Source organism: Capra hircus, chromosome 11 (assembly GCF_001704415.2).
Source record: "Capra hircus breed San Clemente chromosome 11, ASM170441v1, whole genome shotgun sequence".
Classification (NCBI taxonomy): Eukaryota; Metazoa; Chordata; class Mammalia; order Artiodactyla; family Bovidae; genus Capra; species Capra hircus.
The window spans coordinates 1,224,591-1,246,117 of record NC_030818.1 but is presented as its reverse complement, the minus strand read 5'-3'; the positions used below and the strand labels follow the sequence as shown (position 1 = coordinate 1,246,117).

The window sequence follows — 21,527 nt, the reverse complement described above, 5'->3', positions numbered from 1 at the left end:
TTTCAAATGAAGAGAGGCATTCAAAGCTGAGTTTCGGCATCAATTTCATATCAATTATCTGAGCCTCAAATCAATTATAATGTGTGTGAGGAACTAACACAGGAACATGAGGCCTCTCTATGTTTGGGGAACTCCAGTGCCCGTTCTGTGAGAGTCAGTGGGATTCTGTGCTGGTCTGCTGCCTTCCAAGTGGACCATTGGTCTGGTCATTTGAAAGCCCTGATTGGCCTGGTTTCCAGGGCAGAGTGTGAACAGTTCAAAAGCGTCAGAACTATGGAGCTCCTGCTCCTCCTTCCCCTGCTGGAAGAGACCAGGGCTCAATGCTCAAGGGAAAAGTACTTTGTTTCTTCAAAATTGTTATCTTAAGCCTTTAGCCAGTGTGCTGCTTATGTGTAATGGCTTCTTCCCAAGTCCGAGGTGGTATATGCTGTGTTCATTTGTCCTGCACCAGAACTTGATATGTTCGAGAATACAGCCCTCCAGGCTCACTCCCTTCATCTGTAAAATAGAGTAATGCCTACCTCACAGGGCTGTTGAGTGGAAGAAAAGGATTGAGTGACATCATAAATGAAGTTGGGTCAGGTACCCAGTGAAGTATCTGGCTAGTGGCAGGTACTTCACAGATGGTAGAACAATGATGATGAAGGTTGACTCAGTTACTCCCTGGCCAGGGACATACTCTCCGGGCCTGATCACACTCAGTCAGGACCCGATCTCATGTGGTTTGCCTGAGGGGTAAGAGTGGGGTTTACCTTGTGTCTGTGATGGGATGGGGAGGCCCAGCTTCTCCAGACTGGAAATGCTGTTGATGTATTTATGCATAAATACCATGATGGTGCTAGCAGTAAAGAACCCGCTTGAAGTGCAGGAGACTTAAGAGACATGGGGCCAATCCCTGAGTCGGGAAGACTCCCTGGAGGAGGGCATGGCAACCCACTCCAGTATTTTTGCCTGGAGAATCCCAAGGACAGAGGAGCCTGATGGACTATAGTCCGTAGGGTAGCACAGAGTCAGACACGACTGAAGTGACTTAGCACACACACACACACAATCATTTTACCTTTATGAAAGTAATGAGAGTTGAATAGGCCCTTGCTTCTGTAAACTACATTGTGCATAAGGCCTGCTCAGACTGCGCTGATGCTGAGGGGAACAAGGAGAGGGAGGGGAGCATCAGAGGACGACTGTTGGGGCAGGAAGCAGGCATGCTTCGCATGGGCATCAGGAACCCAGAGTGCCCCCTTCTTGCCCGCTTCTGTCACTCAAGTGGCCATTTTCATAAATGAAGTGGGTCCCCCAGGAAAAAGCTTCCCAAGTGGTTCAGCAGTAAAGAATCTGCCTACCAATGAAAGAGGTGCAGGAGACGCAGGTTCGATCTCTGGGTCAGAAGTGGGAAATGGCAACCCGCTCCAAAATTCTTGCCTGGGAAATCCCATGGGTGAAAGAGCCTGGTGGGCTACAGTCCATGGGGTTGCAAAGAGTTGGCCATGACTGAACACACACCCCCCCCCCAAAGATAATGGGTACCATGTGTTTGGAATACACAGCTGCCCCAGGGAGTGCCCTCTGTAACTCTCCCTGGCCCATGTGGCTTGAAGATTCCAACAGAGGCTGAAGCTGGTCATTCCCTAGCAGAGCCAAAGTGCTAAGTGCACATACTCCCAGGAGAGGCGGTGTGACAGCTGCCTCTGGTGTAACTCACGTGGCTGGACTGATCTGGAAGCAGATTTTGAGAGAGGGAAAGATCTTGAGAGCTAAGCGACAGAACAATGAGCTGGAAGAAGGAGAGTGCAGGGGCCTTGAGAAGGTGATGGGCCCAAGGCCAGACACGGGGAGCTCTGCTCCCTCCACTTCTGGCCTGGGGCTGGTCCACTTTCTCGTGGGCAGCTGGTTCTCCCAGGGTGTGTGGAGAAACACTTCCGAACTTTGGAAAGGAGCAGCAGGCTGCTGCCCTTTAAACAAGGATTTCAGGAAGTGAGAAAAGAAAAAAAGAAGAAGAAACAGGCTGGAAACAGTGTATATTCAGGATACAGAGTATATAAGGACATTAAGAGACAGAGTGGCAATTGAGGATTTTTACGACGCCCAAGAATCGTAGGTAGCTTTGCTGATTCTTTTCTGCTTAATTTTTTTGAAATTTATTGGAATGCAGTTGCTTTGCATATTGTGTTAGTTTCTGCAGTACAGCAAAGAGAATCAGCTATGTGTATACATATGTCTCCTCTTTTTTGGATTTCCTTCCCATGTAGGTCACCACAGAGCACTGAATAGAGTTCTCTGTGCTATATAGTAGGTTCTCATTAGTTACCTATTTTATACATAGTACCAATAGTTGGGTTGGGTTGGGGGAGGCATCATTCACCTGCATTTTGTGGGATATAATCATGAATTGTTTTTACTTGCTAAGTCGTGTCTGACTCTTGCGACTCCATGGACTGTAGCCCACCAGGCTCCTCTGTCCATGGGATTTCCTAAGAGTACTGGAGTGCGTTGCCATTTCCTTCTCCAGGGGGTCTTCTTGACCCAGGGATGGAACTGGAGTCTCCTGCACTAGCAGGTGAATTCTTTACCACTGAGACACCAGGGAAGCCCACTTTGATTTGGAATAGAAAAGCTAGCATAATTTGCTGAAATATTTTGGAAAATTGTGACATGACTGTTTTTAGATGTTTTTGCTGCTAATGAAGACCACATCACAAATAATATTTATGGACCAAAAGCCAATGGGATGGGTCAAAATTCTTAGAATAGGTTTTCTGGATAGGAGAAATAAAGTTATTTTCTTTTTTATTTCTAATTGTATGTTTTTAATTTGAAAGAAAATGTTAGTCCTTTATAGTATTGGGACTGCAAATATAAAATTTGTCTTTTTTTCCTCTTTTTTCGATAGGGTTACATGATGGAAAATCAAATCTCAGGCTTAAAATGCGACACAGATGTGTTTGTCACTTTTGAAGGTGACAATGTCGTCATGCTGCAGGTAAGACGTGGGAAATGTTTATTCTTTTTAAACAGTGACATTTTCAAGATCAAGTGTTATCCAGAAATCTGAAGCTTTTCCTATGTCTTATCTTCATCTGAAGTCTTTGTTTAATTGGCAGGTGGTTTTCCATTAGGCACTTGCTTTTCGCAGTAGTTGAATGGGGAAAGGGATTAATTAATTTATTTCCTAGCTGATTTTTGATGTTGAAAGGTATCTTTTTTGACTTAAGAAAGTTACATCTTGTGAGTGTAGAGTCATATATCTTCTACCTGGGAGGCTATTCCCAAAGACTTTGTAAGTGCCTAAAAGGCGACCACATTTCCCAAGTGACTCAGTGGTAAGGAATCCGCCGGCCAATGCAGAAGCCTCAGGAAACGTGAGTTCGATCCCTGGGTCAGGAAGATTCCCCTGGAGGAGGAAATGGCAACCCACTCTAGTATTCTTGCCAAGATAATCCCATGGACAGAGAAGCCTGGCGGGCTACCATCCATGGGGTTGCGAAGAGCCTGACATGACTGAGCACGTGTGCACCCAGAAGATAAACAGACAAAAGACAGGAAGAGCCAGTTTACAAAAGGAGGGCAATTGCTCAGCCACGTAAGTGACCAGAGAAACAACTCTGGGGCCTCTGCAATACCGATCGCTTTCATATCTCAGGCTGCCTGATGTTTAAGAGTATGTTCACATCCCACTGTTGGTCAGAACAAAAGGGACTTCTTCCATGTTGCTCTTGGCCATGTGTAATTCTACTTCTCGGACTTCATCTAAACTTATAATCCAAACTGCAGACAACTTTTGGTCACAAACATTCTCATTAGTGCATGATTTATTACAGCAATAATATTGGAAACTAAATTTTCAACAATAGGGAAATGATTAGGGAAATCATGCTCTGGCCAATCAATGGGGAATTCTATAGCCTTTAAAATTGTACTTATAAAGTGTTTATTACAGAAATTTGAAAAGAGTTTATTATAGAAATTTGTATGATATGGAAAGTAAAAATTATATGAGACTGTATACAGAATGGGATTCCAGTTAGGTGTTTCTAAAGATGAAGAATAGGGACTTTGGGTTTTGCTAAGATATAATGACCCCATTCCCCCCAGGGCTTTCCTCTTAACAGTTAAACACCCTGCATAGAACACAGTGAACAAGCATAGGGAGATTCTTCTTGAAAAATGTTTATTGGAGTGCAGTTGATGTAAGTATTGGGATAGTTTCAGATGTACAACAAGGTGAATCAGTTACACATATTTCTACTCTTTTCCTGGGTCAGGAAGATCCCCTGGAGAAGGAACTGGCAACCCACTCCAGTATTCTTGCCTGGAGAATCCCATGGACAGAGATGTCTTGCAAGCTATAGTTTATGCTGTCACAAGAATTAGACACAACTTAGTGACTAAATCACCACCACTCTTTTTTCTGGATTCTTTTCCCATAAAGGCCATTACAGAATATTGAGTAGAGTTCTCTGTACTATACAGTAGGTCCTTTTTAGTATCTATTTTATACACAGTAATGTGTATGTCTCAATCCCAATCTTCCAATTTGTCCCTCTCCCACTTGGCCCTCAGTAACTGTAAGTTTATTTTTTTACATCTGTAACTCTATTTCTGTTTTGTAGACAAGTTCATTTGTAGCCTACTTTTAGATTCCACATATAAGCAGTATCGTATGATGTTTGTCTTTCTGTGTCTGAGGTTACTGCAAATGGCATTATTTTGTTCTTCTTTATGGCTGAATAATATTTCATTGTATAAAGTGGGAACAAAGAAGGCAGGCTGCTCAGGGACCTAGGGACTGGGGAAGAAAATGAAGTAAGTTCTCTGGGTTTCCTTATTGCCTCCCATAAGTCCTGGACAGAATATACATGTCCTAAATCTCTAACTGGCACAAACAGAATATGCTTCAAGAAAAGCCTGTGTATCTACTCAAACGATACGGAAGATGGTGGCCTCACAATAGAAAACCTTACAGGCAACACTCCCTTTCCACCAGTTACATGCAACAGAAAATCCAGACCAACACACACACAGACACACACCAGCTTCACCAGGGCCTGTCTGAGGAAATCAGCGGAAGCAGGTAGCAGGCATAGCGATGCCCTTCTCCCACCTGGTGGGGCTGGTGGGGCTGGCTGTGTATGTACAGCTGTTCAGTCCTATCTGACTTTATGACCTCATGGACTCTAACCCTCCAGGCTCCTCTGTCTATGGAATTTCCCAGGCAAGAATACTGAAGTGGGTTGCCATTTCCTTCTCCAGGGGATCTTCCTGACCCAGGGATCAAACCAGAGTCTCCTGTATTGGCAGTTAGATTCTTTACCACTGAGCTGTCTGGGAAGCTGGGCAGGGAGCTAATCTTCCATCCCTAGCCTGGCGGAAGCAAAAAGAGCCCAGTTTCTCCCACTGGGGTAAGGTCAGCAGGATCCCTAGGTGAGATGACTTCACCTGCACTTAGCAAGATCAAGACCCAGTGAGGTTATGCGAGGTGAAGCTAATTACCAGTGCCCTTCAACCTCAGCTCCAGTGTCAGCAGAGTCCAGTGGAGAGTGAGCACTACGCCCTCCTGACATCAACTAGACTAAACCAGGAGGTGTGAGTTAGGGTTCGTGACCACTCACATTCTCCCCATGCCTGGTGTCAGTGGACCCAGTAAGGAGCTGAAGCTACACATGTACCCAGCAAAAGGAAGACTAATTTGAGGCCTTCCCAGGTGGCTCAGTGGTAAGGAATCCACCTGCCAACGCGGGAGACACGGCTTTGACCCCTGGTCCGGGAAGATCCCACATGCCTCAGAGCAACTAAGCTGTCTGCTCCACAACTACTGAGCCCGTGCGCTAGAGTCTGGTAGCTGCAACTACTGACGCCCACAAGGCTCAGAGCCCGTGCTCCATGACAAGAGAAGCCTCCACAGTGAGAAGCCTGCACGCTTCCATGACGAGTAGCCCCTGCTCACTGCAACTAGAGAAAGCCCACGCCGCAGCAGAGACCCAGCACAACCAAATACATAAAATTAAAAAAAGAAGCCTAACTAGACGGCGTGAAGGAGGACTCGTGGGCTCTTTGATCCTCCTCGCCCTGCTCTCTCACCCCCATACCTCAGTAGACTCTGAGTCTCCAGCCTTCCCTGACTTCGGGGTGGAGTGGAATGGTATGAGCTGGGTTAGTTAATACTCCACTTCCTGTCTCCCTAGTTTCGGTAGAAGCCAAGAGGACGTTCAGCCTCTGCCCTCGCCCATCATCAGTTAGTTAGGAAGAAGTAGTGGGAATTGGGGTTCGTTGGCAGTCTGCGTCCCCACCCCCCTTTCTCTGGTATGAGCGTGACCAACAGGATGCTGGAGTGTCACCCCACCTGTCCACAGTGAGCCAGTGTGAGCCAGTTACTGCTTGAGCCAGGGCGGTACAGGCTGCACTCACTGGGAAGCTGAGCATTCACACCCCCAGACCTTGCACAGTACCTCGCAATTAAACACGATCTCCTAAAGAAATATCAAAACCCCCTGGATACAGTAGAAAAATCACTCATTATAACAACAACAACAAGGACAACCACAACTTGAATGGGGAAATCGACAGATGATGATACCAAAAAGAATCGGATGTTGGAATTATCTGACAAAGATTTTAAAGTACCCATCAAAAGAATACTTCAAAGGTAATTCCAAGTACTCTTGAAACAGATAAAAGTGTCAGAACATTTCAGCAGTGACAGAAGAAATAAAAGGAGACCCAGGTGTAACTGTAGAATTGAAAAATACAATTGAAAAAACAAATTGGTGGAATGACAGTAGAAGAGATGATCGCGAAAAAAAAAAAAAATCTGTAAAGTCAATAGAATTGACTCAGTCAATAGAATTACTCAGCCTGAACAAAGGGGAAGAAAACGAAAAGTCCCAGAGATCTGTTGTGCCCGGTCCAACTTCCTCATCCCTACCACCAGGTGCTGAGGCTCTGCTGTGAAGCGTGGACGTGAGTGCTCCTGTGTAACTCAGAGCACAGGATCAGTGCACCCTACCAGGTGTGAAACAAATAGCTGGTGGGATCTTGCTGCACAGCTCAGGGAGCTCAGCTCAGTGCTCTGTGATGACCCCGAGGGGTCGGGGGGCGGAAGGCCCAAGAGGGAGGGATAGGTGTGTACATATGGCTGACTCACTTCTTTGTACAGCAGAAACTGACACATCATAAGGCAACTGTACGCCAGTAAGAAAAACAGCTCAGTCCTCAGTGACAACCTTCACACTGTCCCTTCTCTCAACTCATCCTGAGGTGCTGGTTTGGAAAGCTTGATGGAGGTGCTGGCTTATGACCTGGCTTGGCAGGTGTTTCCAGCCTCAGAACTCAGCTTGCCACCCAGAGGCTCTGCGGGTGGCTGTGAAGTCAAGATATTTGCTCCTTTCCCCAGATCTAGTGCTCTCACTTTCCTCTGTCAAAAGACCCAAACATAGCCGCTTGAAATAGACAACCTATTTAGTCCTGTAATAGAAAGGAAACTTAATGTTTAATAATAATAAAAAAGCTCCCCCCAAAGAAATCTTCAGGTCTAGGTTTCATTGGAGAATTCTACCAAACATTTAAGGAATAATTTTACACAAACTCTTGCAGAAAATGGAAGCGAAGAGAAGGCTTCCCAACTTGGTTTTATACAACTATTATTACTCTGATACCAAAAGTAGATTACTATCTACAAAAAAAGGGGAAGCTACATATCAAAAACTTACGTGATCTTAGATACAAAAATCCTCAGCAAAATTTTAGCAAATTAAATCTTGCAGTGTATAAAAAGAATTATACCCTGTAAAGAAGTGGAGTTCTTCGCTGGTGTACAAGGCTGCTTCAGCATTCAAGTCAGTCAATGTAAACCATCATAGCAAGTGAAAAAAATTATATGATTATATTGGTTTACACAGAAAAAGCATTTGACAAAATCCAACAATAGTTTGTGATTAAAAACTCTCATCAGACTAGGAATGGAGGGGAATTTCTGTAACTTGTATGCTTTCCAGGTGGCGCAGTGGGGATCTGCCTACTGGTGCAGGAAACGCAAGAGACACAGGTTCAATCCCTGGATCAGGAAGCTCCCCAGGAGAAGGAAATGGCAACCCACTCTAGTATTCTTGCCTGGAGAATCCCCATGGACAGAGGAGCCTGGAGGGCTACAAAGGGGTTGCAAAGAGTTGGACAAGACTTAGTGACTAAACAACAGCAAATCCTTCTCTGGGCTGGATTATGCTTTGAACCTACTTATCAAAGTAGAGGTGGATATTCAGAGACCAGGAGTCAATACTTGTCATAGTATTCTTCTGTTACCGACGTGCCTTCCACCCTCTGTCTGAAGGTGCGTCTCTTTAGTGGTCCTGAAGGCGCCGTGGCCGCTGCCCCGTGACTGGGGAGAGGTGGGCACAGCGGCCTGTGTTTCGCAGTTAGCACGCTTGACGTTTCCCTTTGAGCGGGATCGAAGGTCGTCTGACCCTCTCATCATTTTCCTGGGGCAGAGGTTGTGAGCCCTTGGTGAAATTTAATTACACCCTCCACCAAATCCAATTACTGTCCACACTCATGAAATCCCATTGTAACTTTCTTCTGCTTCATTAGAGATACCCTAGGACAGGTCCCTTCTTAATCCACTGTGGCAGGTTTCCTAAGGAACATCAGCCAGAGGCTTTGCATACATTGTTTATTACTCCAGGAAAATATATGCAAAAATTCAAATGACCTATAGTCCTACTTGCTTAAAAACCAAGCACATATCTGGTTTCCAGTAAGAGAGCTGATTTCTTAGGGATTTCACCGTCCTCTCCCTGCCTCTGGAGTATTTTTCTGAGAATTCGAATATTTTGTTTTGTTTTTCTTTTTTCCAACTTTTGAAAATTTCAAACAGAAATTTCAAGAGAAAATTGAACTATTGGTATAATATCACTTGGGCATAATCTCCACCTCCAAATGTTAAGATTTTGTTTTATTTAAGTGGTCTCATTCTTATTTTCTCTATACACACTTGCATGCGTGCACACATGTTTGTGTGTGTGTATGTAACCATTTGAAAGTTGTAGACATCAGACATTTCATCCCTAAATTAAACGTTAACATTCATTTTTTAAAATAAGGACATTTTCTTACAAAAGCACAATACTCTACACCTAAGCAAATGAACAGGAATACCGTAATGAAAGTGAAGTAAAAGTGTTAGTTGCTCAGGCATGTCTGACTTTTCGACCCCATGGACTGTAGCCTGCCAGGCTCCTCTGTCCATGGGATTCTCCAGGCAAGAATATTGGAGTGGGTTGCCATTTCCTTCTCCAGGGGATCTTCCTGACCCAGGCATTGAACCTGGGTTTCCTACATTGCAGGCAGATTCTTTACCTTCTGAGTTACCAGGGTAACTCAGCAAAAAGTAATTAGTATTCCTGGAGATATGTGATGGCTTTGCATCCATAAAACAAAAACATCCTGGGGACCTCCCTGGCGGTCCAGTGTAACCACAGACTTCGAATGTGTGGTGGTTGTTTAGTCTCTAAGTCCTGTCTGACTCTTTGTGACCCATGGACTGTAGCCCACCAGGCTCTTCTGTCCATGGGATTCTCCAGGCAAGAATACTGGAGTAGGTATTTCCTTCTCCAGGGGATCTTCCTGACCCAGGGATTGAACCCGGGTCTCCTGCATCGCAAGAAGATTCTTTCAGTCACTGAGCCACCAGGGAAGCTGAAGGGAAGTAAAAGGGAAAGGCTAAGAGACATGGATGATCATGTCCAGGGAACCGATGACATTCCCCAAAGAGGGAGCAGACAACACAGAGAGGCGGATGAAATCAGAAAAATGAAAGGAGACAGTTTCCCAAACCTGAAGAAAGTCACAAGTCTTTCTTCACACCAGGCAGGACCCACCAGACAAAGTCAGAGCCTGAGAACAGTCTGGAGAATTTCAGATCACCAAGTAAGGACAGAGAGAGGGCATCCAGATGTTAGACTGAAAAGAAACGTCAGATTATTTGCTAAGAAAAGAGTCAGATTGACCTCAGCCCTATTGGCTGCAGCACTGGAGGCTGGAGCAGTGCCTCCTGACTCCACTGCACCCACACGTCTCTGGGGCTCTTGTCACAGTCAGACTCTGCTGTGGGTCCTGGGCTTCTGCATTTCCAGCAAGCTCCTGGGTGACGATGATGTTGCTGCTCTGCGGACCACAGTTTGAGTGGCCAGAGTCTAGAATAAAATGGAAGGATGCCTTTAGAACTCAGAAGAAAACTACTTTGAATGTAAAATTTTACAGCTAGCTAAATTATTCATCAAATATGAGCCAGACTTACAGATATTCAAATGTTGGGGAAGTTTACTTTGCCATGCACTTTCTGAAAAATATTATTTGTAGATGAGGTGGAGAAAAGCATAAAACAAGTGAATAATTAGAAAGATATCTGTGGATAGCCAATGGAAATTTGCTGTATAACTCAAGGAGTTCAAAAAGGGGCTGTGTAACAACCTGGAGGGCTGGGACGGAGAGGGAGGTGGGAGGGAGTTTCAGGAGGGAGGGGATGTGTGTGTGCCTATGACTGAGTCATGTTGATATTTGGTAGAAACCAACACAACACTCTAAAGCAATTATCCTTCAATTAAAATTAAATAAATTAAAAACGAAAGATATGTATGCTTTCTGGAGCTAATCCAAGAGGAGTTTGTGTAAAGAAATACCTGCACAGTCGTGGCCAACACAGTTAGTCCAAATTAGGACAAGAAGTCAGAGGGCTCAAAAGAATGACTTTGAGAAGGAAATGATTTCTGTTCAACAAGTAGAATAATTAAGAAGCAGGAAATGCTTAGTAATGATGGAAAAGCCATATAGTTCTTCTTGAAACAAGTGGGAAAATAGTTGATCAAGACTCTAGGAAAAACAAAACTGCTCGGCAAAAGCATGTTCCAAATAGGAAGCAAGAGAACTATGTTTGACCTTGGCATTTGGAAGCTTCTTCTCTAGCAGAATGAAAACTGCTTAAGAATGGTTATTTCTGAAGTGACGTTCTAGAGGTGAGGGGTTGGGTAAGAGACTTGCACTTTTTATTTAAGACTATTTAATATGGCCTAAACTTTTTAAATTGGAGGAGACTTGCTTTACAATGTTGTTAGTTTCTGTTGTACAGCAAAGTGAATCAGCCGTATGCATACGTGTATCCCCTCCCTCTTAAGCCTCCCGCCCACCCCATCCCACCTCTCCAGGTCTTCACAGAGCGCTGAGCTGAGCGCCCCGGGCCATCTATTTTATACATGGTAGTGTAAATGGCATATGTTCATCCTCCTCTGCCAGTTCATCGCCCCTCTCCTTCCTGCCCTGTGCCCACCTGCCCGCTCTCTGTCTGCGTCTGTATTCCTGCTTAGCAAATAGGTTCACCAGTACCATCTTTCCAGATATAATATATGACATTTGTTTTTCTCTTTTGACTTATTTTACTCTGTATGACAGACTCTATACTCATCCACATCACTACAAATGACCAGTTGTGTTGCTTTTTATGCCTGAGCGATTTTCCATTGCATATGTACATCTTTATCTGTTCTGCCGATGGACAGGTAGGTTGCTTCCATGTCCTAGCTATTGTAAATAGTGTGCAATGATCTTTGGGGTACATGTGTCTTTTTGAATTAGGATTTTCTCAGGATATATGCCCAATAATGGGGTTACTGGATCATGTGGTAGTTTTATTCCTATTAAAATTTTTTAATTAAAAATTGAGTATATTTAAAACCATTAAAATAAATTGGCCCTCCCTTGTAGAAACACATTTATTGCATTCTTACTCATTGGTGTGAATCAATTTTTACTATAGAAAATAAAGGAACTATGAGTAAAATATAGAAAAAAAAAGAAATAGTCCTTCCCTTAAATACAAAAAATAAAGGAGGGAAGAGAAGGAATGAAGAGTAACAAAGAAAGGCCTCACTGAGAGGACAAATGCGGCATGCGAGTGCACGCGCGCACACGCACACGCGCACACGCGCACACGCACACACGCACACACACACAGTCGCGCACGCACACACATGCACATGCACACACACGCACACACGCACACGCACACACACTCGCGCACACACATGCACACACACGCGCGCACACACACTCGTGCACGCACACGCACACACACGCACACGCACACACATGCGCACACACACGCACGCACACACGCACACACATGCACATGCGCACACACACGCACACACATGCACATGCACACACACGCACACGCGCATGCACATGCACGCACACGCACACACGCGCACACACACGCACGCACACGCACACGTGCACACGCACACACGCACACACTCGTGCACGCACACACAACGCACGCACGCACACGCACGCACACACACGCACACGCACACACACGCACATGCACACACATGCACACACATGCACACACGCACACGCACACACACTTGCGCACACACGCACACACACATGCACACATGCACACACGCGCGCACACGCAAACACACGCACATGCACACACACGCACGTACACGCACACACATGCACATGCACACGCACGCACACACGCACACGCACACACACACTCGCGCACACACACGCACACACGCACACACACCTTACTGTTCTCCCCATCCCCATCGCTGGGGTGAATTCCAGATTCTTCTCCAAGACAGCCTGGACCTCAGGTGCTACAACGGAGCGTTGGGACAGGTACGATGTTGGGCGAGAACTCAACCTCAGGCTGTAGAACCCTGACTCCCTCTGCTCCTAAAGGAAGCACACAGTTCCTTTAGAAAACCTGAAAGAACATTCCCTCTGGGGCCCCAGCCTTCTGGCTATCAGTGAGTCCTAGCAATCAGCAGGTGGAGGTGTTGAGATGCCAGAAGGAGCGAGGTGCAGGTACTCCTGAAACCAGAGATGAGGGCTGGGGCGACCCTATCACAGGGCCTCAAAGCATCAGTTCTAAAAGAGCTGAGATCTGGCTGTACAAGGAGGGGTCTGAGGAACAGCTGGTATGGGGGTGACCGGACTGTGGATGACAGCCAGTCATCCTGAAAGACCAGCCGCCCTCCCCTTCTGAGGGCCTCTTGGAGAGAAAGAACAAGGGCGTGGGCTGAGGGCCTGCCCGACCCAGCAAAGTCAGAGACAGATAGTTCAACAGATGTTCCGGAGGTTTACAGGTGGGATCTACAGATGAGCTGTGCAGAATCACCTCGGATGATGGCAGAAGCAAAGAGAAAGGGAGATAGTGAATGGGTGAGAGGCAGGCAGAGGCCGGCCTAGTGGAGGCTGAAGACCACCATGCGGGGAGCAGACGTAGGGTGGGGACCGAGTCTCGGCCTAGAGGAGGGTAATGGCCTTGGAAAGGCGGGAGGCGGCCGCGTGAAGATTGGGGGTAGAATTTGGCACAGAGCATTTACAAGACGTGGTCACCCATTCTGGGGCACTTGAAGGGCCTTTGGGATAGTACCCTTTTAGAGAAGCAAGGTAGTTTCAAACAGGCGTTCTGGTTTTCTCTTCCAGATCCACTGACGCGTAACAGATCTGGTGCTAATTCTTTCAAAGCCAGATGTTCCAGCATCTGACTGTTGAAGGCTCTCCTCAAGAACTCTGTGTGTGAGGTTTGGGAGAAAGAGAGCCTTCTGAATCTGAGCCTCGTCACCTGTACTTCTGAGCTCGCCAGAGTGGCTTCTTCATTTTCTGTACAGAAATCACTCTTGCTCTCTCTCTCTCTGTGTCCCTTTTATTTCCCCCTCCCTCCTTCTCCCTTTCTCCCTCTTTCCTTCCTTCCTTCTTTCTTCCTCTCCTTCTAGCCAGAGAATCATTACAGATTCTCCTCAAAGAAATCTGACCTTGATGGGATGTCCAGCATTTGAAAGAGGCAAACAGTTACTATACTCAGTGGGAGATAATGCCCAGTTGGCCTTTTCTTCAGCCTCACTCCCCAGGGGACACCTGAATTGCCCTTAGCTAGCTCATGTTGCCAGATGTGGATGGAAGAAAAACTCAGGACACACAGTCCCATTTGTGTTTGCCCATCCTCCCGGGGCCTGGAGGGCCAGATCCAGCTTCTTGGGATGAAACCTGTGGCCAGAAGAGCCTGTACTTAGATGGAAAGGATGAACCTATGGTTACTGAGGGGAAACATGGGGGGAAGGGACAGTTGGGGAGTTCAGGATGGACATGTACACACTGCTATATTTAAAATGAATAACCAACAGGGACCCACTGTATAGCACAGGGAACTCTGCTCAGTATTATGTGGCAGCCTGGGTGGGAGTCAGGTATGGAGAAGGGACACACGTATATGTATGGCTGAGTCCCTTCGGTGTTCACCTAGAACTATCACAGCATGGCCAATTGGCTCTACCCTAATACGAAATGAAATGTTTGGAAAAGAAGAGCCTATGCTGGCTTGCTGCTCTGCTCTCACTGTCTTGAGATCCTTAATCATTTTTGAACAAGGTGCTCTGCACTTCTGTTTTGCCCTGAGTCCTATGGCCAGTCCTGCCAAGGGCATGGTCTGGACCCCAGGGCCACAGGTACGGCCACTTGGAAGGAATCCGTTGTCCTACTCGGTATAAGCCTGAGTGCTGCCCACTGCTTGGCTTGTCCTGCTGTAGAGAGGATAACGTAGGCTGACTTTTCCTTAGAGACCGTGCTTTCTATCCTAATCGACTCTAAGTGTTTCTGCTTTGGCAGCAGACACAACTCGTTAGGCTTTTTAATCCAAGTTTCTCTGTAGCTGACATAAATCAGTGAAATACTCAGTGTGCAGACATGCTAGTCGCTTCGTAGATGCCTTGAGAAGCCATTCGACCTAAAAAATTATTTGTAATTGTGCTATATAATCAGTGTTCCCTGATGCATAGGATATTCATTATAAATGCATGTTTGTGATATCATTATTCTGCATAACTACTCAGACTCATGGTTTCCAAATGTCGGCTGTAGATTCACTTGATTCCTTCTGCAGGTGGGGTCTTTTACAAAAGGCAAGAGTATAGCTATTTTGGCTGCTCAGTTCCCCAGAGTTCTCTTAAGGAAGGGACTCCTGAGCAGGTGCAGCGGGACTCAGGCCCTGGGAATTAATCAAGTGGATAAAGGAAAATAAAGAGTCTTCATCTTTTGAGCCAGAGAACTGTGTCCAAAGCTGCAGAAACCATCATCTGGAAAGAAATAACATCACAAGTTGTCTTAAGAAAATCTGGTGTAAGTTTTCAAAACACCAGACCTAGAGGATACGACTATTTGTATTGAGAGGAAGTATATTTTATTTTATAAAATGGGTTTCTTTTACTACCAGGTTCATTTTTAAGTAATGAACTCTCTGCTACAACTCAAACATTCAGTATATACAAATTTTACTGACTCTCCTATTTTGATCATCACTATTGCTATGTGAGGGCTTCCCAGGTGGCTCAGTGGTAAAAGATCTATTTGCCAATGCAGGAGACACTGGAGATGTGGGTTCAGTCCTTGGGTCAGGAGGATCCCCTAAAGGAGCAAATGGCAACCCACTCCAGTATTCTTGCCTGGAGAATCCCGTGGACAGAGGAGCCTGGCAAGCTGCAGTCCATGGGGTCACAAAGAGCACGCACACACATTGCTGTGTAAGATATCATTTCGGGGGTAATCTGGGCGTGGCTCGATAAAACCTCTCTGTTTCATTTTAATTTTTCCACTTTTGTGTGGATAATTATTTTAAAGTAGAAAATTAAAAATTATATGTGTGTGTTGGGGGGTGTTATGTGCTCAGTCCTGTCTATTTGCGACCCCCATGGACTGTAGCCCACCAGCCTCCTCGGTCCGTGGAATTTTCCAGATGAGAATACTGTTGTAAGAAAAGAAAAATGTTTAAAAAAGAAAAAAGAATACTGGAGTGGGTTGCCAGTTCCTACTCCAGGGGATCTTCCCGACCTAGGGATTGAACCTGTGTCTTCTGCACACATATATATACATATATATATATATGTATATATGTGTGTGTGTGTGTGTGTTTGTATTATATATTTTATATAATGGCATAATTTATTTATTTTTTCATTTTGTTGCTTATTATATAATGTATATATAGTATATGGTATATTATAACACATTCAGGAACACATATATGAAGTTAAAAAATCACGTTTTCATTGCATGCTCAGTTGAGAGACTGATGGATCTGTCTTTGCCTCTCCAGGTCATTTATCAAATAAAGTATTGAATGTAGAGACTGTCCTGACCAAACCCCATGGTAGCTGATAGCTCCAACTCTTTAATCTAAACTTCACCAAAGTGCATCAGCAGCAGAAAATAGACTCATTAAAAAAAAATCAGCTTTTCTTGTCTCATGACCTAGAAAAAAAGGAACAATTCCAAAAACAAGGAGCAAAAAGGAAAAAGAAAAGAACGAAGATCTAAACAGAGGAATTTTGTGATATTAGCCAGGCCCCAGTGTGTCTATCTTTTAAGTTTAACACCTAAACTGGATTATTATGTTCTAGAAATTTTTTAAAAATTAATAGTTTTTTGGCTACACTGTGCATCATACAGGATCTTCATTCCCCAGGCAGGAATAAAACCCTCACCCCTAGCAGCAGACGCATGGAGTCTTAAGTGCTGGACCACGGGGGAAGCCCCGATGTTCTTCTAATTTTAAATCTAGTTAAAATGTGTTTGTTTTCCCAAATTAATTTGCTTAAATCAGAAAGGTAAGAGCCTATTCATTGGAAAAGACCCTGATGCTGGGGAAGATTGAGGGCAGGAGGAGGTTGGATGACATCGTCGACTCAGTGGAGATAAATTTGAGCAATCTCTGGCAGATAGTGAAGGACAGGCAAGCCTGGTGTGCTGCAGTCCTTGGGGTTGCAAAGAGTCAGACACGACCGGGCAACCGAACAACAACAAAATCAGAAAGGTGGACGTAGTGACAGAAGTTAAAGGAAATTGTTAAGGAACTGAATGGATCAGAGGAGATGCTGAACACAGAAAAGGGATTTATTTACTCATTCACTTATTCAAGAAAGATTCCTCAACTCCCATAGCCATTTGATGGAGCGAACGTGAACAGACTCTGACCTTGTGGCGCTTACCTTCCGGAGGCAGAAGGATGGGAAAACAGCGGCAAGTTGTAAGCTCCATGTCCTTGGGTAGCAATAAACTCAGTGTGGAAAAATAAAGGCAGTGGAGGTCTGGAGTGGAGGCATGGGAATCAGAGAGCAGTGTTTAACACTGGGAGTGTTGTTTGTTGTCCACCAAGAGGGTGATGGAGTTAGAGCCATTGTAAATTTAACAGGTGAGCAAAAACAAACGATGTCTTAATCCCAGTGATGTCAGTGAAACTGACCTTGAGTGCCATATCATTTTGATTTTTATTCTAGTCAGGGTTAGTTGATCCCCACGGCCCACCCCTCCCCCACCCCCCGCCATTTTCCCTGTTGCTAGCAGTGTTTGATTTTCACACTTACTTTGTAGAGCATGCATGCATGCTAACTTGCTTCAGTCATGTCCAACTCTTCTTGACCCTGTGGACCATAGTGCGCCAGGCTGCCATGTCTATGGGATTCTCCAGGCAAGAATACTGGAGTGGGTTGCCATGCCCTCCTCCACAGAATCTTCCCAACCCAGGGATCGAACCCACATCTCTTATGTCTCCTGCGTCGGCAGGGGGTTCTTTGCCAGTAGCACCACCTGGGAAGCCCAACTGTGTACAGCAGGAACTACAAAAATGTTTATGTCCTTTGACCCCATAGTCAGTATTTTGTGACACCTCCTTTTCTATCCTGAAATGAAGTCATGGGTAATATCTATCTAGAGATATGATTTCAAGAATTCAAGACAATACTTCAAAAAAGCAAAAGGAATGTGTAATAAGCATGACTATATAGTAAGACACTGGCTTCCTTGGTAGCTCAGCTGGTAAAGAATCTGCCTACAATGCAGGAGACCCTGGTTCGATTCCTGGGTCAGGAAGATCTGCTGGAGAAGGGATAGGCTACCCACTCCAATATTCTTGGGCTTCGCTGCTGGCTCCATTGGTAAAGAATCCACCTGCAATGCAGGAGATCTGGGTTCAGTCCCTGGGTTGGGAAGATCCCCTGGAGAAGGGAATGGCTACCCACTCCAGTATTCTGGCCCGGAGAATGCCATGGACTCTACAGTCCATGGGGTCACAAAGAGTCAGACATGACTGAGCGACTTTCAAATATATATATAGTAAGACATGACTCCCCAGGTAACTCAGTGGGTAAAGAATCTATCTTCAATTCAGGAGAGTCGGCTTCACCTGGAGAGGGGAATGGCAACCCACTCCAGTATCCTTGCCTAAAAATTCCCATGGACAGAGGAGCCTGGTGGGCTACAGTCCATGCGGTCGCAGAGAGTCTGACACCACTGAGCACAAATTTTGCTGGAAGCCACTGGACCATATCTGGCTGCAGCAGTTAAGAACACCCTGGTGTTTGTTACATTTTTCACAAGTGGCTGACAACTGGTTTATACTGTGTGCAGGTTGTGGTTCGGGAACTGCTGGCTCAGTACACCAAGCAGTGTGAAGAAAGACCGGTCTCCAGCGTGCTCCGAAACTGGGTGGAATCAGGGAGTGACAGGCTGAGAACCAGGTATGTGATCACTCAGGCTGCTACCGTCCTTGACCTGGAGTCTTATTCTTGAGCCTGAGTATACAGAGCCTTGTACAGTTCACACTTGTTTAAATGTAGAATATTGATATAAAATAGATAATCAACAAGGACCTAGTGAATAGCACAGGGAACTCTGCTCGATGTTCTGTAATAACCTATATGGGAAAAGAACCTGAAAAAGAACAGGTATAACTGAACACTTTGCTGTACACCTGAAACTAAACCAACATTGTCCATCAACTATGTGCATGCCTGCCCAGTCGTGTCCGACTCCACAACCACATGGGATGTAGCCCACCAGGCTCCTCTGTCCATGGAATTTCCAGTCCAGAATATCGGAGTGGGTTGCCATTCCTGCTCCAGGGGATATTCCCAACCCATGGATGGAACCCATACCTTTGTGTTTAAAAAAATACTGATATGTGGAAACATACATATGAACATGTAACTTCAATACGCATGCGCCCACAGTCCACCTTAAGGACAGAAGACTGCTGACTCTGCCCCTTCTACCTGTGTTCCTTCCTTTTAGCATGTCCACTGTTGCAAGGACTTTACAGGTTTTTGTCATTTCCATTTCACAGATGAGGAAACAGACACAGAGGTTAAGCATTTTGCCCAAGATTACATGCCAGTGGGTGACAAAGCTAGAATTTGAATCCAGACAGTTGGGCTCCAGGATCCATGCTTTGGGTTGTTTTCACGGATCTTTCGTGTTATCTATAAGCTTGATAAATAAGGTGTAATGTGTGTGGTATTCTGTAGCTTCCTGTTTTCACTCAATATTTCGTTTCTTAGGTTCATCCAATTTATCGTGTGTGGCTGAAGAGCTTCTGTCTCTGCTCATAGTATTTGATCATGTGTCTGTGCTACAAGTTACTTATGCCTTCTAATCCCCAATATCAGTGGATATTTGGGTTGTATTTTTGATATCTTGCACAACACTCTTATGAAAAATCTTGTACATGTCTTCTGCAGAACGTGGGCAAGAATTTCTACAGGGCTTTCAAACTTAGTTGCCATGACTCAGAATGAGAAATACGTTGTATGTCACCATGGACACCCACACACCCATAGAGTCCCCTTCCCTTCCTCGCCACCACAGACACAGATGAAACAAACATGCTGTGAAACCATGCTCATCCTAGTACTCGGAATGTTCTCTGATGTTTTTTAATTTTGTTTTTTAAAAATACTGATCTTAATCAGTTAAACTGATTTCATGTGCTGTTTTAGCGATTTTCAATCTATTGCCTGAAGAGACACTCCTTAATAGCGTATATTACCCAGGTGTGAAATTGCTGTGTTGTGGGTATGCCAGAGTTGAACTTGACTAGATCACGCCGATTTATTTTTCAAAGTGACTGCATACATTTTTTATCCCCACTAACAGCCTGTGTCTTATGACACCAACATTTGGCATTGTCAGATTTATTTTTTGTCAGTATAAGATAAAGATCTCACACTGTGGCTTTTTAAAGTTATTTTATTTTTAATTGGAGGATAGTTACTTGACAGTATTGTGATGGTTTCTGCCATGCATCAACATGAATCAGCTGTAGGTATATATGTGTTCCCTCCCTCTTAAACCTCCCCCCCGCCACCTTCCTCCCCACCCCCAGCCCCTCTAGGGTGTCACAGAGCGCCAGCCTTGGATTCCCTGTGTCATACAGCAAACTCCCACTGGCTGTATACTTTCCATCCGGTCATGTATATGTTTCAGTGCACTCTCTCAAATCGTCCCACCTTCTTTCTCCCCAACTGTGTGCGAGTCTGTTCTCTCTGTCTGCATCTTTGCTGCTGCCCTGTAGATAGGTTCATCAGTACCATCTTATCAGCACCATTTTTCTAGATTGCATATATATATATACATATATATATGTATATGGGTTAATACACCATATCTGGCTTTCTCTTTCTGACTTACTTCACTTCGTATAATAGGCTCTAGGTTTGTCCACCTCATTAGAATCTAGTCATATATTTACTTTTATCTCTTTATTTGACTGCACCGGGTCTTAGTTACAGCAGCAGGATCTTTAGTTGGGGCATTTGGGATCTAGTTCCCTGACTCAGGATTGAACCCGAGCCCCCTGAATTGAGAGCACGGAGTCTTAGCCACTGAACCACCAGAGAAGTCCCTCACTAGGGCCTGAAAATTGCATTTCTCTTATTATTATTATAGTTGAGCATGCTTTCACATCCTCTTTCCCATTTGTACTTCTTCTTACGCAAAATGCTGGTCATGCATTTTGCCAGTTTTCCTGTTTTGTTTTGTTTGGTCTTAGTCGGTATTGATTTTTCGGTGTTACAGCTATCTTCTCCAGGTTTGTGGCTTGTCTTTTGCTTTCTTTACGATGTCTTCGATTAACATAAATTCTTCAATTACAGTTGAATTTATTAATCTTTTCTTTTATATCCCACACTTCCTGTATCTTGTCTACTTTGTGAAATACATATGTTTTAATATTGTTGAGAGTTTGAGAGTTTCACCTTTCGCCTTGAATTCTTGAATCCATTAGAAATTTCTGTCCGTGGTGTGAGGAAGGGATTTCATTTCATTTTCTTTCTCCTGTGGGGATTGTCAGTTTTTCCAGCCCCATTTTCTGAATTCTCTGCCTTTCTCTAGTGATCTGGAATGCCCCGCTGGCATTCATTAAACTTTTACATATGTGGAAGTCCATTTGTCCCTAGTCTGCTTGTGTGTGCTTTTTAAAGTGGGTTAGCTAGTTTGGCTGCTCCGGGTCTCAGTGCAGCACGCAGGATCCTTGATCTTCAGGGCAGCACGCAGGATCTTTTTGGTTGCGAGTGCAGACTCTTAGTTGTGGCACGCGGGACCTAGTTCTCTGACTGGGGGTCGGATCTGGGCCCCCTGCATTGGGAGGGTGGACTCATAGCCACTAGACCACCAGGGAAGTCCCTGTTTGTATGTTT

At 44.9% G+C, this 21,527-nt stretch overlaps 1 protein-coding gene across 1 annotated transcript in view; it reads left to right on the top strand.

Annotated features, from left to right (window-relative positions):
* Positions 1-21,527, top strand: part of ACOXL (acyl-CoA oxidase-like) — a 269,160-nt gene that overhangs the window by 193,951 nt on the left and 53,682 nt on the right. Inside the window, exons 11-12 of the mRNA XM_018054699.1 lie at positions 2,891-2,980; positions 18,463-18,572. Coding sequence (XP_017910188.1) covers positions 2,891-2,980; positions 18,463-18,572 — 200 coding nt within the window. The remainder of the gene's footprint in view (positions 1-2,890; positions 2,981-18,462; positions 18,573-21,527) is intronic.